The sequence below is a fragment of the Chelon labrosus genome, assembly GCF_963514085.1.
Source record: "Chelon labrosus genome assembly, chromosome: 14".
Classification (NCBI taxonomy): domain Eukaryota; kingdom Metazoa; phylum Chordata; class Actinopteri; order Mugiliformes; family Mugilidae; genus Chelon; species Chelon labrosus.
Window position 1 is genome coordinate 15,285,612 of NC_140347.1, and position 19,705 is coordinate 15,305,316.

At 43.8% G+C, this 19,705-nt stretch overlaps 1 protein-coding gene across 3 annotated transcripts in view; it reads right to left on the minus strand.

The window, feature by feature from the left end:
• Window positions 1-297: 297 nt before the first annotated feature.
• The window catches only part of lpgat1 (lysophosphatidylglycerol acyltransferase 1), a 52,644-nt gene continuing 33,236 nt past the window's right edge, over window positions 298-19,705 (minus strand). For 2 of the 3 annotated variants that reach the window (XM_084560669.1, XM_084560667.1), the window contains 3 exons: window positions 19,573-19,699; window positions 4,033-4,095; window positions 298-612 (listed from right to left, as the gene is read on the minus strand). In XM_084560669.1, the coding sequence (XP_084416795.1) occupies window positions 303-612; window positions 4,033-4,095; window positions 19,573-19,699 (500 nt within the window). In that variant the 3' untranslated portion in view covers window positions 298-302. Of the gene's footprint in view, window positions 613-3,988; window positions 4,096-19,572; window positions 19,700-19,705 lie in introns of all 3 variants that reach the window. The other variant, XM_084560668.1, reaches the window with a different exon arrangement.

Consider the following 19,705-nt stretch of genomic DNA (forward strand, 5'->3'; position numbering starts at 1 on the left):
GGGGAGAGAGAGTCCGGTCCAGAGCATCATCTGGAGGAGTCCTGAGCCTCGTTAGCTTCGAATAAAAAGTCATGTACGTGTGAGTGTCTACGAGTATGAGGACGTGTAAACATCAAAATGTGAGTCGTGATGAGTGAGAGAGATTATTCTTGCTAGGCCGCTGGAGCGAGTGTGTGGCGTAAGGGTTGTGTGCAATTTAACTATACCTGTGACCAGTTTCATATCGGATGGTTGGTTGGTTTTTGAAATCTGTTTGTTTGTGTACTTGTCTTCATATGTTATTATTATTATTATTTTTTTTTTTAGTTTCCTGTCGAGTCTCTCCACTGTTGCAAATGTACATTCATCCATCGTAAGAGGGGGAGGGGGGCGGGGGCAAGTATGACGCCGGGCCACACACACCAACTGATCCTGAGGCTTTTCCAGTGGTCCGATAAAGACTCTCGCCTCATCAGCGCGCTCAAAATAAACAGCAGTAGAGGTACTGGAGGACGTTGTACCACATGTAGCCGGAGGCGAAAGCGATCGACTGGATGATGCACAGCCACACGGGGTCCAGGGTCATCTGCCGGGAAACCGCCTCCTTCTGTCCGTCTAGAGGAGGGAATGATCCTGGTGAAAGACGGGGACAAATACAGACTCGTCACTACGGTCGGTCTTTATGGACGTTTATTCAGTTAACAGCTGGTGTTTAAACGAGAGCTCCGTGCAGCGGGGGGACGTCCCGATCGGTATCGAGGGGCCGATCCAGGCAGAGTTTATGGCGTTTGATGATCAAACCATTTCTGGAGTAAAGAACAAGTCTTGATCGTCTGTTGGAACTTTTGGAGTCAAAGTACAGCTACGTCCTCATCTCTATATTAACATTAATAGCTCTATTTAGCGAACTTAATACATGTGATCTAGGAGAATACAAGTAAGATAAGAAAAGCTTTTATGAATCTCCAGGGGAGGAGATTCGGTTTATTTATGATCAGATCTGGACTCGTATCAGTCTATACTCAATATTAAAAGATCAGTATCTGATCAGAGGGCAAAAAAAATAAAAAATAAAACCTTATCTGGGACATCCCTAGCATGCTGCCTCCAAATAGAAGCTGTGAGCTTGCGGTTACGACATGTTAAGTCACGTACACAAAATATTTGTTGATCAAGCAACAGCGAGTCATGACAACACCGCTGCTAGGCAACGATTAGAGTAGAAGCAACAGAGGCTTAGCCCGGCGTACACAGACTGTGGATGTGGTAGTGAACCATTTCGATTTTGCTGTGGGCTGTGTTTCAACGGACACGGAGATTTAAAAAAATAAATAAATCTCTACGCACAATGGGACGGTCCTACAAAAATAAAACACGTTTAGTTGTAAACAAACACTCAGATGGCAAAAGAGAGCGAGAGAGAGATATCTTTGTTCCCAACTTGACGACTCCAGACCAACTTTCTACAAACTAATGACCAGGTAACTTCACGAAGGAAATTCAAATGCATAATGGCACTATTCAAACGTGGCATTAACGAGAGTCCCGAGTGATCGGATCGCAACTGAATCCAAGTCTCTGCTCTAAATTGGTGCGTTCAAACTGAGATCTGATCAAAGCTTCATGCTCTGTTTGTAAATAAACCGCGCTGTAGTAATATTTTAACAGCTGCTACAGCTAACGGAGAGCGACCTACCGCTGTTTCAGAACCAAGAACGCCACTGTTTGTTGTGTGTGCGTAGTGACATGACATAAATTGTGGAACAAAATGAGCTGTAAAGTCTCTTTCATTCACTAAAAGCACATTTATGTATTTTGGTGACCCCTCACAAAGCTCTGAAAGCTTCCAAGTTGCAATATGTCACCTATTATTTGTCAATTTAATTTTGATTTATTTATTATTTAGATCACAGGTGTCAAACATACGGCCCGCGGGCCAAAAGCGGCCCTGCCAGAAGGTCAAATCTGGCCCGCAGAATGAATTTGCAAAGTGAAGTCTGCGATTTTTCAATGAAAGTGACTGCTATGCCTAATTTGTCCACTGTTTTAAAAAGAGAAGTGAACAGACACGGAGACCCAGGACTAAACAGCAGATAGCAATGTGCCCAAATTACACTTATTTTTCTTAAGAAATTTAATTTTTAAGTTTATTAAATGCAAACATTCTCCTAATTCACTTGTTCTTCTTTGCACTAAAACAAATGGAAATACATTTACAGTCGTCGTTACTTATAGATTATTATCTTATTGGTCCGGCCCGCTTGGGATTAAATTGGGCTGTATGTGGCCCCCGAACTCAAACGAGTTTGACACTTGATCTTGATTTAGATAGTTAACAGCTACACGGACAGAGCGTTTTAAAAATAATCACTCACTTTTTTGTTTTTCTGGAGCTGATTCATTATAGCAGTTGTGTTTTTTTTTTCTGAATGAATGTTCAAGAAGACGTAAATTAAGTTGGTGGTCTGTTAACGTGGCCGGGACACGTGTGTAGTCACATGCACATTAAACTAGTCACCTGTGATCGGATCACTCAGCACACATGTTAATACCAGGTCTGATGAAGGACAATGGAAGCATGAAGCCTTTCTTTAATTTCCCTCAGACATATTATAAAACTTAATAATAGGGATGCACGATAACTTTTTTTTTTTTAAAAACGATACCGATAACCGATAACTTTCCGCTTCCAGAGGCCGATACCGATAACCGATAACATAGCGATTAATGAGACGAGAAAAGCCCCTGTCTTCAACGAGGGTGAAGGGCTGATTGTCCAGCGCCATCATTTCCATGATTGAATCTCCATTAGCTTTAGCCCTTGTGTCATCTCTGGCAAAGCCTCACCAATGGGTACAAGTCCAGGTGTCGTCTTCTTTCCGGCTAGCTTGCTACCTTCTTTAGCTGCGCTGGCGTCCTCAAACGCCTTCAAAACCCCATCGAATCGATGGTTATGTTTCAAATGACTTTTCATGTTTGAGGTATTAAAGCTGGTGCTGATTTTTCCACCTCGTGGCACTTTCTTTAAACATTTATTACAAACAGCCAGAGAAATGTCATCCTCGTGAACCTTGAAAGTCCCACGCCACCGCCGCCGCCATGTTGTTTGTTTACAAACATATGCACGTTGTGCTGCATTCAAGTGGTGACGGAAGCTCCAGGTTTGAGAGTCGTTTTTCCGACCTTTTATGTTTCTGTGGTTTATGTGTAACATCCTGGGTAATGGCATCTACTATCAAAATCATGACCGAGTTGACGAGTTGTTTTCCGACATGAGGGAGTATTTTAATGATTTTTTTCCGATTATACCGATGCCACTTGAACGCAGCTTTCACTTCAGGCCGTTCAGGTCTCATGTGGGAGTTGGAGCGATTGATTAAAACAACCACTCACACCGCAGTACTGACAAAAATATATATTATATATTATCGGGGCCATTTGTTATGATATCGGACTTATTGGAATGACGTCATAATTTCCAGATATCGGGCCGATAATTATCGTGCACCCCTACTAAATACGAGTAAATTGCAATACATTAACCTTAATGAAAATGTCCATTGACCATGTTGTGAATGCCAAAAGAGGGGACTTCTCTCGTGACCATGGTTAACCGTCCCATTCAAAAGCAGTTTCCTGTTTATTCCGTCATCCCTCAGACTTCTAAATAGGACCACCGAGACGTTTTTCTGGCACAATGCACTTTAAAAGTCAACGCTATCACCCAAATGTTTATGTACACAAGCTTGTACCTTTCTCTTTTACAAAATAAACACAACACAGCAATAAATCATTGGGACTGACAGCTGAACCAGGAGAGTTTCATGCTGATTCAAACCGTAAAAGAAACCGTAAATTGTGATTCATGGACCACTTTTCATGAGAAGCTGAAGCTCCCCCCTCTGCTTTGCATCTCAATGTGTTCTCAGTCAAATACGGTTTCTTTTGGAAAATAGAAAAAAATGTGCTGCAGTGTGAGAGTATTTCAGTTTGCAGTGGCGAGACAGACCTGTGTCGTAGAAGTGGGCCAGCAACTTTTCTTTCTCCACGAACCTCTGATACAGCCAGTCAGTCAGGGGCTCTGCCTCCACAGGAACCTCTTTTATTGGGTACATCCTAAAGAAGACGAAGAGAGAGAGAGAGTGAGACATGAAACACAAAAAAGGATTACTGAAGTCTCACTCAGCAAAAACTGTCTGCATTGATCTGTCGTCGAAGCTGCAGCCCAAACCCAGGGAGCCAGCAGCCGTGGTCCCTGAGCAGAGCAGTCTATTTCCAACCGGAGTCGATTACAGAAGTGTGTGTGTGTGCGTGCATGTGTGTGTGTGTGTGTTTGCTGTAGCTTCAGCTTGTTTTGGGGGGATTCATTAGCCGGCAGACTCATCAGAGTGTCACAGGGAGACAGAAGTGCTGATGGGAGCCCTGACACCAGACAGACGAGTCATGAAGCTCCACAAAATGGTTTGGTTAGAAGTCAGAGGAAGTCAAATCAGTTCAGCTGTCACGATTTCAGAGAGAAGCAGCACTATTAAATCCTGGAAACTCAGCTTCTAGCCAGCGAACTCTTAACTTATCTACGGAAAACTCGGCAATTTGCAAAAATTGCAGTTTGACCAAAAGAAAAATGCGTTTTTAACGCAAAATGTGTGAAAGACGGATGTTCAACTTGTTAAACAGTTGATGGAAGATATTCTGGAAGTATGCATGCTGAATACTATAGAGCTGCAACAACTGATTATTGTCTTTGTAAATTAAATTAATACGCCAATGAATAACTATAATTCAACAAAATGTCAAACAAATGATGCGTTTTTGTCTGACTCAACAGTCCTACCTCAAACAGATTCAGTTTACAATGAAGTAAATTAGTGAATAACTGTTGATATTTATTCCAGCTCTATGATATTATAGTTTCCTATAGTTACAATACATTCACCAACTACAGACCCAGCAACACCTCAGCTGATGCCAGTGACACCTCACTGGCGGAGGAGCTGAACCACTTCTTCGCCCGCTTTGAGGTAGCTTCACAGGAAACAGCCGTGCTACACCTACCAGCCCACAGCAGCCACATCCTCACAGTGGAGGAGCACGAGGTGAGACGCACGCTGAGGGCTGTGAACCCGAGGAAAGCTGCGGGACCTGATGGCATCTCAGGACAGGTGCTACGGGACTGCGCAGATCAACTGGCTGGGGTTTTCACCAGGATCTTTAACCAGTCACTGTCTCAGGCTGCTGTCCCTCCCTGCCTCAAGTCCTCAACCATCGTTCCACTCCCAAAAAAGACCACCATCAGCAGCCTAAATGATTACCGTCCAGTAGCACTTACTCCAATCATTATGAAGTGCTTTGAGAAACTGGTCAGAACACACATAACTTCAAATCTCCCACCCAGGTTTGACCCTCACCAGTTCGCCTACAGAACCAATAGGTCCACAGAGGACGCTATCGCCACAGCTCTCCACGTTACTCTGTCCCATCTGGAGCGGCAGGGGAACTATGCACGTCTGCTCTTCATGGACTTCAGTTCGGCGTTTAACACCATCCTCCCCAACAGACTGGTGACCAAACTGTCAGACCTGGGAATATCCGACTCCATCTGCCTTTGGATCAAAGACTTCCTGTCAGACCGCTCCCAGAGGGTGAGGATAGGCCACAACATCTCCACAGCCCTCAGCCTGAACATCGGCTCCCCCCAGGGTTGTGTGCTGAGCCCCCTACTTTACACCCTCTATACGCACGACTGCACCCCCGCATACTCCAGCAACGCCATCATCAAGTTCGCTGATGATACCACTGTTGTGGGGCTCATCTCTGGGGGGATGAGTCCGCTTACCGGGACGAGGTGGATCGGCTGTCAGTGTGGTGCTCTGACAACAACCTGGCCTTGAACACCACCAAGACCAAGGAGCTGGTCATTGATTTTAGGAGGAAAAATAAAATGGACACTCAGCCCCTGTTCATTGGAGGGGAACAGGTGGAGAGGGTGACAGACTTCTGGTTTCTGGGCGTTCATATTGAGGAGGACCTAACTTGGAGCATCAACACCACGACCATCATCAAGAAGGCACAGCAGAGACTGTACTTCCTGAGAGTACTCAGGAATAACAACATCACTCAGAAACTGCTGGTGTCCTTCCATCATTGCTCCATAGAGAGCATCTTGACTTACTGTGTGTGTGTGTGTGTGTGGTTTGCTAGCTGCACAGTAGCAGACAGGAAAGCGCTCCAGAGGGTTGTCAACACGGCCCAAAAAATCATCGGCTGCCCTCTCCCCACCCTGGAAGACCTGTACAGCTCACGCTGTCTCAGGAGGGCTAAAAACATTCTCAGGGACTCATCCCACCCGGGACACTCTTACTTTGAACTGCTGCCCTCGGGCAGATGTTTCAGGTCATTAAAAGCTCGGACAAACAGACTAAAAAACAGTTTCTATGCAAAAGCCATAACCGCATTAAATTAACTGCTGTGCCATATTTATTTATGACTCGTGCAATACTGTACAATAGTGTGTGAATGTGAATGCTAGTATACATGTGGTATGTTTTTTTTTATCCTTTCTTTCTTTTATGTACTTTAAATTTCGTTGTACTTGTGCAATGACAAATAAAGACATTCTGATTCTGATTCTGATATTCATTCATTTAATTATATTTGTGTATTCTCTGTATCCGTGGTGATTAGTGGTTAGTATATGGAAACCACTGAGTAATTGATTGTCTGTCATACCTTCCAGCAAAACTACCAAATATTCTCAGTTTCTAACTTCTACCGGTGTGATTGTTAGCTGTTGTATATTCATTTATATCACTGTAAACTAAATATATTTGGGTTTTGGACCGTCGGTTGGACAAAACAGGTCTTTTAATAACATAAAACTTATTTTTTTAACATATGATTCAACAATGGAATAAAAGTATTTAAATTCATAATTCAGGGGAATATTAGTTGTAGCCGGGGATGCACCGAAATGATAATTCTTGGCCGAAACCAAAAACCGAAATTTTCCAATGGCACGCGATCTACCCGCACTGCCTTCGCGATCTACCGGTCGATCGTGATCGACGTAATGGGCGTCGATCCATCACTGGGAAACTTCCTTGCTTGGATGTTTGGATTTCAGGTCATAAATTAAACTTGACATGGAGAAATTATTTGCAGATGCACGCCTCTTGAAATTTCAGCATCACACGTTTTGCAAATCGCTATCAGTGGGTCTTTATATATATATAATATTTATATTTTATAATAATACTTTATATATTGAAATACGTCCACACAGCAGACATGCCCGTGCTGGCTGCGGTTGTTGCTTGCGTCAACACAACATCCTGTTTCAGCCGTGTTGTGACAAAAGGTGCATCCCCAGTTGTAGCCATACACCAGAGTCCATCTTGATGAAGACGAGATAATCACAAGCATTTGGGGAATAAATATGTTGGACTGGAGAAGATCTGTGTGACATATATTAATATTTACTGAAGCTTAGGACAAAGTTATACTCCTTTAAGATCAGTTTGGGCTTCTTCTGCTCTATTTTCAGCGTCACTTCTGCTTTTCAAAACCACCTCATTATCATTGTCACCACTCTTGTCCAATTTCCTGGGTCTGGCCTCTCAGACATTTCGCGGTACAGCCCTCCTCCTTCTCCGTATCTCCACATTGTCCTGGTTGTCCTTAAGTCTAGACTCTGGATGGTCCCGTCTCTCTCTACAGCCGTCATCTGGGACTACGATGACGCCTCTCATGGGAACCCGAAGTATTTCATCTCATGGGACCTTGTTATCTTAATAAATTTTGCTCTTGTGTCCAAATGATTAGGACAGAAGCTGGCCTGAAATGATCCATCTGTCAGTCTCAAACCCCAAAACACTCTTTTTACTACCACGGAAACTAAAAGAAATCAAAATATGTTTTTTTTTTATTAATACCAATTGCCAATTAACAGTTCTATTGATTAACTACTACCAACTCCTTCTAAATGTCTAAAATAACCACGAACGAGAACACACTTTTTAAACAAACCACTGACTCAGCGGCTGACGCTGCAAAAACAGTAGGTGGCTGATGGGAAGGGTCACTTTTATGAGCCATAATGAGAGCCGCTGATGAAATCTTTTCTCTAGCCAGAAGGGGTCTCTGGTAGGCCGCACTCCCACACAGCCGGCTCCTGGTCACCTTCAAATAGAGGTTACAGTCTCCTCCCTCAGACAACAAGCGTTTCCTCTGCACTCAACGTTTTGCTCGATATCCCCCAGACCAGATAATGTCCTCAGTCAAAGTACATGTGTGCCGATCAGGGAAGCTACTGTATGAGGGAAGTAATAAGTAGTGGGATATTGATTGGTAAAGTGATCAATAGATATTAAAAAGCAATCTAAGGAGCGGCAACGGCTCTGCTGTCAGGATGGAGTCTGTCTCTTAGATCACGACTAAGAAGACCGGAGTCAATGATCACATGTATGCTATGTAAATGTAAATATTATAAAAACAGGAAGTAACTAATAATCTGTTCTGATTATTAGTGATCAAACTGAGCTAAAGGGACTAGTTTGGACAGAATATTAATCAGTAACTTTAACTGTGTTCAAGTCAATTCTTACGCAGACAATCTTTGACTTAAAGGCTCATTTAAGGTACTACGGGACATAGACGAGGCAACCTACGCACATAGCCTACGCCAGTGCCAGCCATTTATACTCAGCCTGGCTCACTCTGTAACAACGCCACCCAAACACTAGTCGGAGCTGTGTCTTTTTGGCCAGCCGGGTTCATTTTTGTTTCTACTTCCAGCTTCACTTTCTTTCCAATTTCCGCTGGAATTTTGCCGAAGACGGGTCGTACAAATGTTTGCATCTCCGAACCTCCTCAGTTAACCTTTCCTCGATGTGTTCCATCTTTATTGGTCCAAAGCAATCGATTGGAAAATTGGGGAGATGTGAAGCAGCCGGAAATACTAAAGTGGAAACACGCTACTACCAAGCGGACCAATCACAGCTCTGAAGCGCCGACGTCCAACAGTTGACTTCATTTTATTGACAAAATACATTGATCAACGAGTCAAGACGAGAATCAAGCGATTAACCGCTAAAAAGAATTGTTATCTCCAGCCGTAATTTATAATTTACATTGGCTGAACACATTTTGATTATTATATTTCTTTGTAGGGCATTCACTGATGTCTTATTCTTGAGTACTGGTCTAAAAAGCTTTGCGTAAAAGACCAAAGTAGGAGAAGAAGGACAGAAGCTGGTGATGCAACACACAACGTCCGTTTGCTTCATACATGTAAATCTGTGGACACCTTTGCTCGTTATCCGGCAGTTCACAGCGCGGGCGTTCCTCTGTAGAAAGTGTGAGCGAGGTCCTGTCTAAGAAGAGCAACTTTTATGTCTGTGGCAGCACAGAGCGTCTGCCAAACTCAAGATGAACCTGACTGAAATCCACCAGTTCAAGGCTCCAATAAAGATGAGGCTTTGAAGATGAGGCCGCTTTTGACCGAGAGCAACACCGGGGCCACAAGGAACGGCTCAGCGTGTCCAAAACCGGAGCTAAGCTGCCCTGGCCACCTGATAGGGTGACAAGAGGCCAAAGCAAGACGCCCCACAAAGCTTCTCCTCCTGTGTCTGAGGATATCAGGTGTCTTTCTTGTTACAAAGCACTGATGCGTCGAAGAAGAAGCTCCAAGAAAGAAGAAATTCAGTCCAGAAGGAGGCTGTGAACAACAGACACATCAGCACCTCTTAATAATAAGACTGACGCGATAACGTGGACAGAAAGTAGCAATTACAGCGAAGCGCAAATCAAGCAAGTCACCACTATAACAATGAAAGCAGTGTTTTCCTGTAAGTGTGTCTTGCTGTGCTGATAGGTGGTAGTTTTCAGTTTTGGATGCACATTTAGTTCTTTGTGCAAACTGAACAGTTTTTTTGATCAGTGACTGTTGTGTGATTAAAAATTAAGCGAACGAACGAACGATTAAATCTATGATCTAAAGAAACACGCGTGAGAAGAGAGAGGGTTTGACACCTGCTCCTCTAAAGGATGCCTTCCAACAGGCCCTCTCTGCCACAAAGCGTAAACCGATAGCGCTGTAACCCCGCCAGAGGAAAACAGACGCCGACTCCGGCCACTTATCCGAGAGTTGGAGCATTTAGGGCGTTGGGTAGCAGGTGGCTGCCACAGTGCTTTCCTGCAGCTGAAATATTCATGCAGAAATCAGGATCTTTTGGTTTTTCAGGGCAGCTGCACAGGCTTCTGAGAACAGCTGAGGTTTGAAGGAGGTGCTGCTGACTCGGGCGCAGAGAAAACCACCACCACGTGCGTTGACGTTGCACAGCATCAGCCGGTTTATTAGCAAGGTTTGTTTGGAGAAACAATGTCTGCAGCCACATCTGCAAAAGTGGCTTCCCTTTAAACCACTGCTCGACAGAAAAACCACCGCGTGGGAAAGTTTACTGGGTTCAGTTCCTGAAAACACCAGAGACTCCACGTTTCAGGAAACTCACAATTACATTATCCCGGCCCAGGTTTACAGATAATTTTCTGATTGTGGCCGCAACTAACAGTTAATTTCATTTTCAAACAACTGCAGTTTATTTTCTAAATGAAGTGAGTCTTTCTGCATATCCGACGTTTACCTTTTAAACTCTGAAAATGAGTTCACGCAGCAGAAGGCTTAGCTGATTGCTTACCTGCACAGTCTGCAGCCTTTTTCTGACCTCAGCCGTCTTTGCATAACGTATCAGAGTATGCACGATACTATCTTAGATCATTGTTGTGAGCTTGATAAAACATTAGAAGCAATATTTGCTTCCTTTGTGCTGTGTTTCTTGACATTTCTCAGGGGTCCTACCATCCACTGGATTTAACTCAAAGAAACACAATCGATCCAAACTCACCACGCCGATAGTGGGCTCGGAGCAACGGGTGAACCCAGACGGAGCGGCAGCGTCGTCGAAGGTATGTTCCTTCACAAATAGACGGAACAGCTAGCTCCGTCCATACGCTAGTAATATTTTTATGCTCTGCTCCGTTCACTTGGGATCATTTGGGGTGGGGGATTACACAAGAGGGTTACCTAGGCAACCAGAGCCAATAACGTCCTCTAGCGACCAACTGTCAGCTGCAAAGCAATGAACGACGAGTTGAATTGCTTCAAATGTGGACGAGGCTTTACATTTTTATTTTTTTTTGCCTTTGTCCAAATGTGCAATATTAGCACAAAACAGCATATTCTATAAGCTATGAGCCTTTTAAGGCCTAAAAGTGTAGGTGAGAAGCATGTGTAGATCCCCTGGAGAGGAGCCAGTGATCTATTACTGTACTACTGCTGGCTGCTGATGTGCAGCAGGTTGTACTAAAGTTCAAGCTGTGGCCAACATCAGTGGTCTCGTTTTGGATCGCAGAAGGAAAAAAGAAAAAAAAAGAAGAAGCATCTCGCCTTGCAGGGCTCCAGTGGCTGCGAGGCGAGGGTGAGCCAAGCCGTCTCCAACAATGCTGATTGCTGTGGTGTGAAAAACGGAAACAATGCTCTCTGCTGTGTCGATCCCGTGCCGAGCGGAGAAACAAGAGGACGGTGGTGCGGTTATTACTTGTTTTGCGTGGAGGGTCTCGGTGTCACGGTGGTGTACAGTAGTGATGGCGGCGAGGAACTGGTGGCGATGCGTTGGCGCGGGGCCACGGCTGCGCTCTCATTTCCACCCTAACCCACTTGGCACCGGCCTGCTTGTTAACCTGACACCACGGAGAACAGACAGCTGGGGCAGAGCAGCAGTTTCTCCTGTCAATAACCTTCAACGTCAGGCTGCTGCCACGTGCTGACCGGTGCTGCATGCAACAGATGACATGCATCCTTTACTTACAAGTGACGCCCAAACTTCTGCGGCTATTTTCAGGAATTCACTGAAGAGATGACACATAAATGAGGCTTTAATAGTTATTTTTTCCTTGGATAGTTAGCGTTTATTCATTACAACTATAGAGATAATAAATGTTGTAAATAAGCTTTAAATTCTTCATATTTACCGCCTTGCTCGAACCATTTAGCTTGTGTTCAGCTCTTATTCTTGACATATTGTTTCCACTCTGAACTGGACTAGGAAGCTAATTAAATTTGTAAAAGTCTGTCCGCTGAACAAGACCCTTTGGAGGGAGGCCAGTCATTGTTTGGGGACTCCACTAGACCGTAAATCTCTGCCCGTGAAATCTTGAGAAACAAAGAGTTGCCCTGAGAGGCCTGCTCTCGGGCAAAAAGTTGCAGAGGTGAATATTGAGATTAGTAGCCAGTGAGGCTCTGGGACTACAGAACGTCTGCTGTCCTGTACCCCCCCTGTCTCTTTCTAGTTAAGATAAGGGTCCTCATCTATGTGCTAGGAAATCCCAATCTCTCAATCCTCCTGTGGTGAGCAATCAGCTGTCTGAGATGAAGCAACAACTAAAATAATAAGCACGTTTAAATTATGCATGTCTTAAGTTTTATTTTTACTATTCTGCATGAAGTGATTGGATTGTCTTGAGTTTGATGGAGCTCCTCAAACAAACCACACACTCTATAGGCCTCTTAAGGGCGTTTGCTTGCAGAAGGCAAAAAAAGCCCTTATCTACGATCCGAGAAAAGTTGAGTCTGCTCGTTAATTGGTGCATTTAGTCCGTAATCTGCTTCCTCTCAGCTTCATGGCGGTCTCTGTTCCAGGAAATAGTTCTGGTGCAGAAACTGACCTGACAGATGGAAAAGGGACAGGGCCGGGCCAGAGGAAGGAGAGTTGAGAAAACTCCCAAATGCTGCTAAAGAAGACTGCTTTTTCACCACAAATACTTCTAATAATTATTCGTACCTTCTTGCTTTAATACTAACACCTATTTAACTCCTTCATTTTGGAAGAGTACCAACCGATGGTGGCTTCATTCATCAATTATTTTGTGAATATATTCTTGCGCCAGACATTTCTGGCGTCCTCCAGCTTCAGTGATGTGTAGCAGTCACCACAAGAGTAAATGCAGCACTGATGACTCAATATGTCTACTGTGCAGTGAGTTTATAAAGTTTTTTACCTTAGACTGGATCAAATTAATACAAAAATAATATTTAAAACCTGACACTGATTTGAACTGGAGTGGCCAGCAAACGAATAAATGTTTGAGTGCACAAGGGCAAACGTTCACCTTTGCACCGGGGCCACGTGTGTTCGACGGAGTATAGAGGTTAATAACACACCAGCAGAGGAGCATCGACCTGTTATCAGCGCAGAGGTTAGGAGTGAGGGGCAATAAAACCACTGTCACAGGAAGACATGAACAACGTGGCCTGAACAGACCCGATGGTCGCACAGATGTCAGAACAACCTGCCTTTTTATGAGGCTTCAGGTTAGAGGTCATTTTAACTGGAAACAAATACGTATGTATTATATCGGTAGTACATAGGACTATTTTACATTATTATACTACTTTCTGGGTCAACTCCATAACAATACAGAGGTAAATGTTGTACGTTTTAATCAGAAATCTTAATTTATTTGTCGTACAAACATACGTTGAGCCTTATTAAATGAAAAATGTCTCATATTTTACAGTGTACACTTGAGTGACAACAATCTGTGTAACTACGCAACGATCCACCTCTGTGAGTCAGACATCTCAACTCACGCCGTCAGCTGATACAGAGCACCGATTAAAGGACACCTTGAATTATCACACCAACATTCACGAAGACGCTATTTGTAACACGTCCGTGTCTTGACAGGTTATCAAGGCGATACCCGATTGGCTTCATGCCTTTGCAATTTGGACCCAACACTTGTTCAGAGTATTGCATTTCTAAACAAGGTGCTTTTGATTATACGCTGACCTGATCTGAACTCGATGGTCACACAGATGTCAGTACAACCTGCCATTTGGGACGGTTCACGTTTGAGGTCATTTTAACCAACAAAACCCAAACAACCACGAAAAAAACATTTACACGGGTTTTCACTTTTAACTTTTAAGTTTGGAATCGAGCGACAACAATCTCCATAACTCTGCACTGATCCACCTCTCTGGAGTCAGACATCTCCACTCATTCATCTCGGCAGATTAGATAAATGTGTTCTCCTACTCCTAGATTTACAAGATGTACTACACTCACTAGAAACCCTTTTGAACTAATTTTTTTTTTTTTAGGTTTCATAGAGACGAGGGACGGCGGTGACATCAAAAAAAAAAAAAAAAAAGAGCTGGAGTGGCTTGAATTTTTATGGTGATATTAACAAGAGCTGTATTTAATAAGGACATGCCTTGGCAGATTATCAAGTGAATACCCGATTCATTTAATAACGCTGCTACTGGGTCCAACGCTGGTTCAGCATATCGGATCGGTGCTTTTCCACAGAGCAGGGGGAGTCCTCAATCCATTTAATTTGTGGCCTATTTTATACTGAAATGTATGTCCTTCTATGTCTTTTATGTGTATTATTATTATTATTATTACATCCTGTGTGCACTGATCTCCAGTTTGTTGTTTAACATGGCTGTTACATACATTACATTTAGCTGATAATAAAGGTGAAGGATTCTCCATCAGATGATGTGAACACGGGTTGAGACGGGGGAGTGACTCCTATAATGTGTTTCTATGGCGACACATGTCCTCTGAAGCCCCTAAGGCTTGGGGAAAAAAAATAAATAAAAACCTTCATACATTCCCTCTCTAATCACCAAGACACTCATTACAATCATGGGTAGGACACAAGCTTGGGGAGACACTGATCCTGGGTGATATGTTGGGGACGTCAATTAGCACCGACGTAGTAAATGTATGTTTAAATTTCTTCATCTTGTGCTCATGGGGAAAAATAAATAAATAAATTTATATTTTAACAAACCGCCAGGTACGGCTGCAAGCTCAACAATTTTGCTTGTGCGCCTGAGAGAAAAGCCAGGTGTGCAGCTCAAAAGCATCCATGTGATGACCAGGCAGACTCCGACTCCATAAATCACGTCACCTTTCAGATATTTTCAAACAGCGGTATTCTGAAATGCACACAGCAGCAAAAAAATAAAAAATAGAGAGAGAGAAGGAAGGTGCATTTAGGAGGAAAAGATTTGAATGTATTTAACACCCACTACTGCCCTCACTCTGCCTCTTTACACCCACCCAGCTCTCCCGTATGCCATTCACAGAAGGCTCATGATGCCGCGATCTGGGAGGTCTGAGATTATATGAGGAGAGGGCAGGAGACACAGCGAGGGAGGGCGGAGCTGAGGAGGGAGGTGGAAGGATTTTTTTTTTTAAAAATAAAAAATAAAAAGCGCAGAGAGCTTGCCGGGATTCATCTAGAATATTACTCAATACTCAGCCGCCTGTTGTGGAGCCGAGGCTCAGACACAGTCGTAATCTATACAGCCCCGTGAAATGATAACACGGGAGGAGGAGGACGCCGGCTTACTATCAAGGTCGGTTTACACAGAAACAGTCGATGCAGATACCCCACACACAAAAGCCTTCTGTTACAGCTGGACCTGGACGCGCCGCAAAGGCCACGGCCGTCACCTAGCACGACACCGCGAGGGTGTAAATAACTAGTCAGCGGTCTGTGGTAATCATCAAACAGGGCAAACAAAAGACCAAAGGAGAAGTCTTTAATGGTGTTGTAAATCTGGTTAATGGATCTTATTTTAATCGGATGAGAAAAGAACATATAGAAACTTAAGGATCAATGACTAATCTGAGGAGCCAGTAATCTCTCTGCCTATAGGACTCTGCTTGGTGTCACATTGGACATAATGTCTGGGGTCTTTTCTGACAAATTTTGAAATACGTGTTTTAGCTTAAAGACACTGTTGTGACTACTCTAAAGCTCCGTCCGCATATTTAAGGTATTCTCTCGTCGCCCATCACTTCGTAGCTGACGGTTGTTTGTGGAAATTCTCACCTAACTACATCATTAGGCTGTAAAATGTAAAAGCTTATAGCATACACTGTTTACAAAGCAAAGCCTCATCCCCATGTAAAGCAATACGCTTGATGCCCATCAGGACGATGGCTAGTGGAGTTTCCAGGTTCTGGTTGTCTAGTAAACTCTTATGTCACCTCAAATGTTTAAAAGGGAAATAAGGAAAACATAAAAAATTCTGGTAGTGAGTGGACGGAGCTGGCTCTCCTTGCTGCCACCGCTCTCTGTCAACGGTGCAGCCACTCCACCTGGGTAAACGTTTGGGGGAACTCCGTGTTCGCGTCATACGTCAGTTGAGATCGTTAAATCCCTGAACATCCCTCTGTAAATAACATTTGTACACTGATAAACACAAACTTTGACATAAAGGAGGAGTCGTCAAGCCTTAAAACTTAATATTTAAACTCAAAACACCACCACCGATGGTCAATCACAAAGAATTTCTTCTATGTTCAATATTATGTCGCCATTGTTGACATCTGAATGACTCTTTGGATTGAATAATTTAATTCTCGCCCAAACAAGTATTACTGGTTCCAGAGTTGTAATGCCCTGTTTTTTAAAAAAATACAGTGTACTATCGCTCTTAAAAATTGAACGCTGTGGCTTAAATTTTTATTAATCCTGAGAACGCTGCGCTCACTGTAAGAACTGTCCTCAACTGACACAGAAGAAACAGGGTACAGTGGCACACTAGTCTAGCCGCCTCTATCTGCATCACCGAAGTGCGTCGCGCTGCTCACTCCCCCTCAGTGTTCCCTGATCAGCAGGCGTATTAATCCTCTTGTTGACTCTGCACCTGTACCAGCATGGGCCTAACTTCTCTATGATCAGCACTGTCTGCACCCCTGGAACTGAGTGTGCACCCCCCGTAACAGCTGTGGGTCGGGTGTCTCCGCCTGCCTCCCTCCCCAGGCTGCGGAGCTGCTGACCAAGCGAGGGAATCCGATTGTATCGATGGCTGATTAGAGAGTCCCAGAGGTGGGGTGGGACGAGAGCATCCTCTGCTCGTCTAATTACAGGCTTAATGAGTGCTTAGCTTTAGTCCAAGTGGGCGGAGGGGCCTCCAGAGGGTGGGGACGGTGGTTCGTGAATCACCTTTTGCTTTGCCGTATCCCACCCTGAACACAGAGGTGTAAGCACACACAGGAGCTGTGTCAGGAGGTTGTTGGGGGCAGCGAGGGAGCGTTAAGGGTCATAATGATGTCTTCTCCCTGAGGACACAATCATTCTCATCTATAAGACAATGCACAGAGGATTACATTCACCACGGCCTACAGAAAAGCTCATTCCGGCACACCTCCACTATTATCTTCAAGTGGATACACAAGCAAGAGAAGGAGGAGAATCTGGAGGGCAAGCACAGGAGGACAACACAGAGAAACAACAAAATACACTGCTTTACTTCCATCCAGTGTTGCGTTCATTTTTCACCAAGATCTTGAATTGATGATGGGAGAGTCTGACCACTGCACAAAGTCTTCTCCAGGACATCCCAAAGATTCTCAGTGGGGTTAAGGTCTGGACTCTGATGTCTCATGCTCCCTGAACCACTCTTTCACAATCTGAGCTCCATGAATCCTGGGATTATCATCTTGGAATATGCCTGTGCCATCAAGGAAGAATAAAATCCATTGATGGAATAACCTGGTCATTCAGTATATTCAGGTAGTCAGCTGACCTCATTCTTTGGGCACATAATGTTGCTGAACCTAGACCTGTTCAACTGCAGCAACCCCAGATCATAGCACCGCCTCCACAGGCTTGTACAGTAGACACTAGGCATGATGGGTGCATCACTTCATCTGCCTCTCTTCTTACCCTGATGCCCCCATCACTCTGGAACAGGGTAAATCTGGACTCATCAGACCACATGACCTTCTTCCATTGCTCCTGAGTCCAATCTTTATGCTCTCTAGCAAACTGAAGCCTTAGTTTTCTTAAGGCTACACAGCTGTTCAGTCCCAATCCCTTGAGTTCCCTTCATATTGCACGAATGAAATGCTATTACTTTCACTATTAAACATAGCGCCGAGTTCTAATGTTGTTTTCCTTCGTTTTGATTTCACCAAACCTTTAAGTGATCGCCAATCACCATCAATCAGGATTTTTTTCCGACCTTATTTCTTTCTTAAAGACGATGGTTCTCCACTATCCTTCCAGTTTTTAATAATGCGTTGGACAGTTGTTAACCCAATTTTAGGGATGTGTCTTTAGACATGGTTGTTGAAGAAATGAGAAGCTACTCATTGCATCAGTTGGGGTTAAATAACTAGCTGAAAGATAATCACCCATGCAGTAATTATCCAACAGGAGGCTTGCACCTATTTGCTTAGTTAAATCCACCGTGTGCTGTAGCTTTACTGCGATATCAGCAATTAAAACTTCTTGATTGACTCTATTTTCACATACACAATAACCTGTCACACTGAAGGACCGCAGCAGCAGAGCCTGATTGTTGAATGCACAATAGCAGTGGCTTAAAACGAAACAAATAAAACTCTGTATGGCCACAACTAACAATTATTTTCATCACTGACTAATCTGTTTGTTTTCCAGTAATCAAGTCGTGTTTGTAAAATGATAGATTGCTTGTTTTTCCTGATTAACAATCTAAAAATATTTACTTTGTCATCATCTCAGAAAAGACATTATTTAAATAGTATGATCAATTTTGAGTTGACCAAGGTAACTTCAACCGTGACACACCAAGTGTAAACATCTGTGGCCGTAGTTTTTGTGAAGTTGCCACTAGTCGGACCCCTGTTGCCGGCTTTGCATCATCTTTCAGTGAGTCTGTGATTGGCAATCCAGATCAGCAAACAATGCGAAAGAAGAATGACGAAAGTTATGAAATACATGATCGTCGTGCAAGAATACTATAGACCAGGGGTGTCAAACTGATCCGTGAAAGGGCCGCTGTGGCTGCAGGTTTTCATTCCAACCATGCAGCACCCATGCAGTGGGTGTGGCTGGCAAGTTTTTGTCCCAATCAAGCAAGAGGACACCTGAAGTGACTGTGTGAAGGCAGTTCAGTTGATTGATTAAGCCAAGTCAGGTGTGCTGCTGCATGGTTGGAATGAAAACCTGCAGCCACAGCGGCCCTTTCATGGATCACTTTGACACCCCTGCTATAGACCAACTAATCAGCATGAGAGGCGTCATGAAACAACATCAGAGTCGCTCTTCGTTGTCAGTAGTTGCTGGGGATGGTTGCTATGGGGTGGGGGTGTCTAGTCTGGGCTAGGTGGGTGGTACATGTCTAAGTAACATCCACATGAATGCCAGGTCCAAAATTTTCCCAGCAGAACAATGAATTCTCACAAGATGGTCAATGTTATTTACTTCTGCTGTCAGTGGTGAGCACAGTATTGTCACTTGTATTCGTCAGTGTCAAGTGTTGTCTATTGACTCACTACATAGTGGTGAGAAGAGTTTGTGTTTTCAGAGGGTGGACAAAAAATTCTTAAGTCACCAAGTCTAAACGTATAAACAGGACAAGCCGACCAACACTGTTTGAGCGTATTTCATCACGTATTGCGGCTGTCACGTGACTATTCTTTGCATGTTTGCTGCATGCTACATTTGCATAGTAAACCAGCTCACGTCTGAGACGAATGACCACTTTGACACGAGTCAGAACAAACAGTTGACTCTTACCTGTAATGTACATGTGTGATTGTAGGAGGCCTGTAGCCAAAGATCCAAGTCTGGATGTCCATGGGTCTCGCTTTGGGGTACGCTATGGTCACGTCTATTACCCACTGCAGACCTTTACGTTTATTAGCTGTCG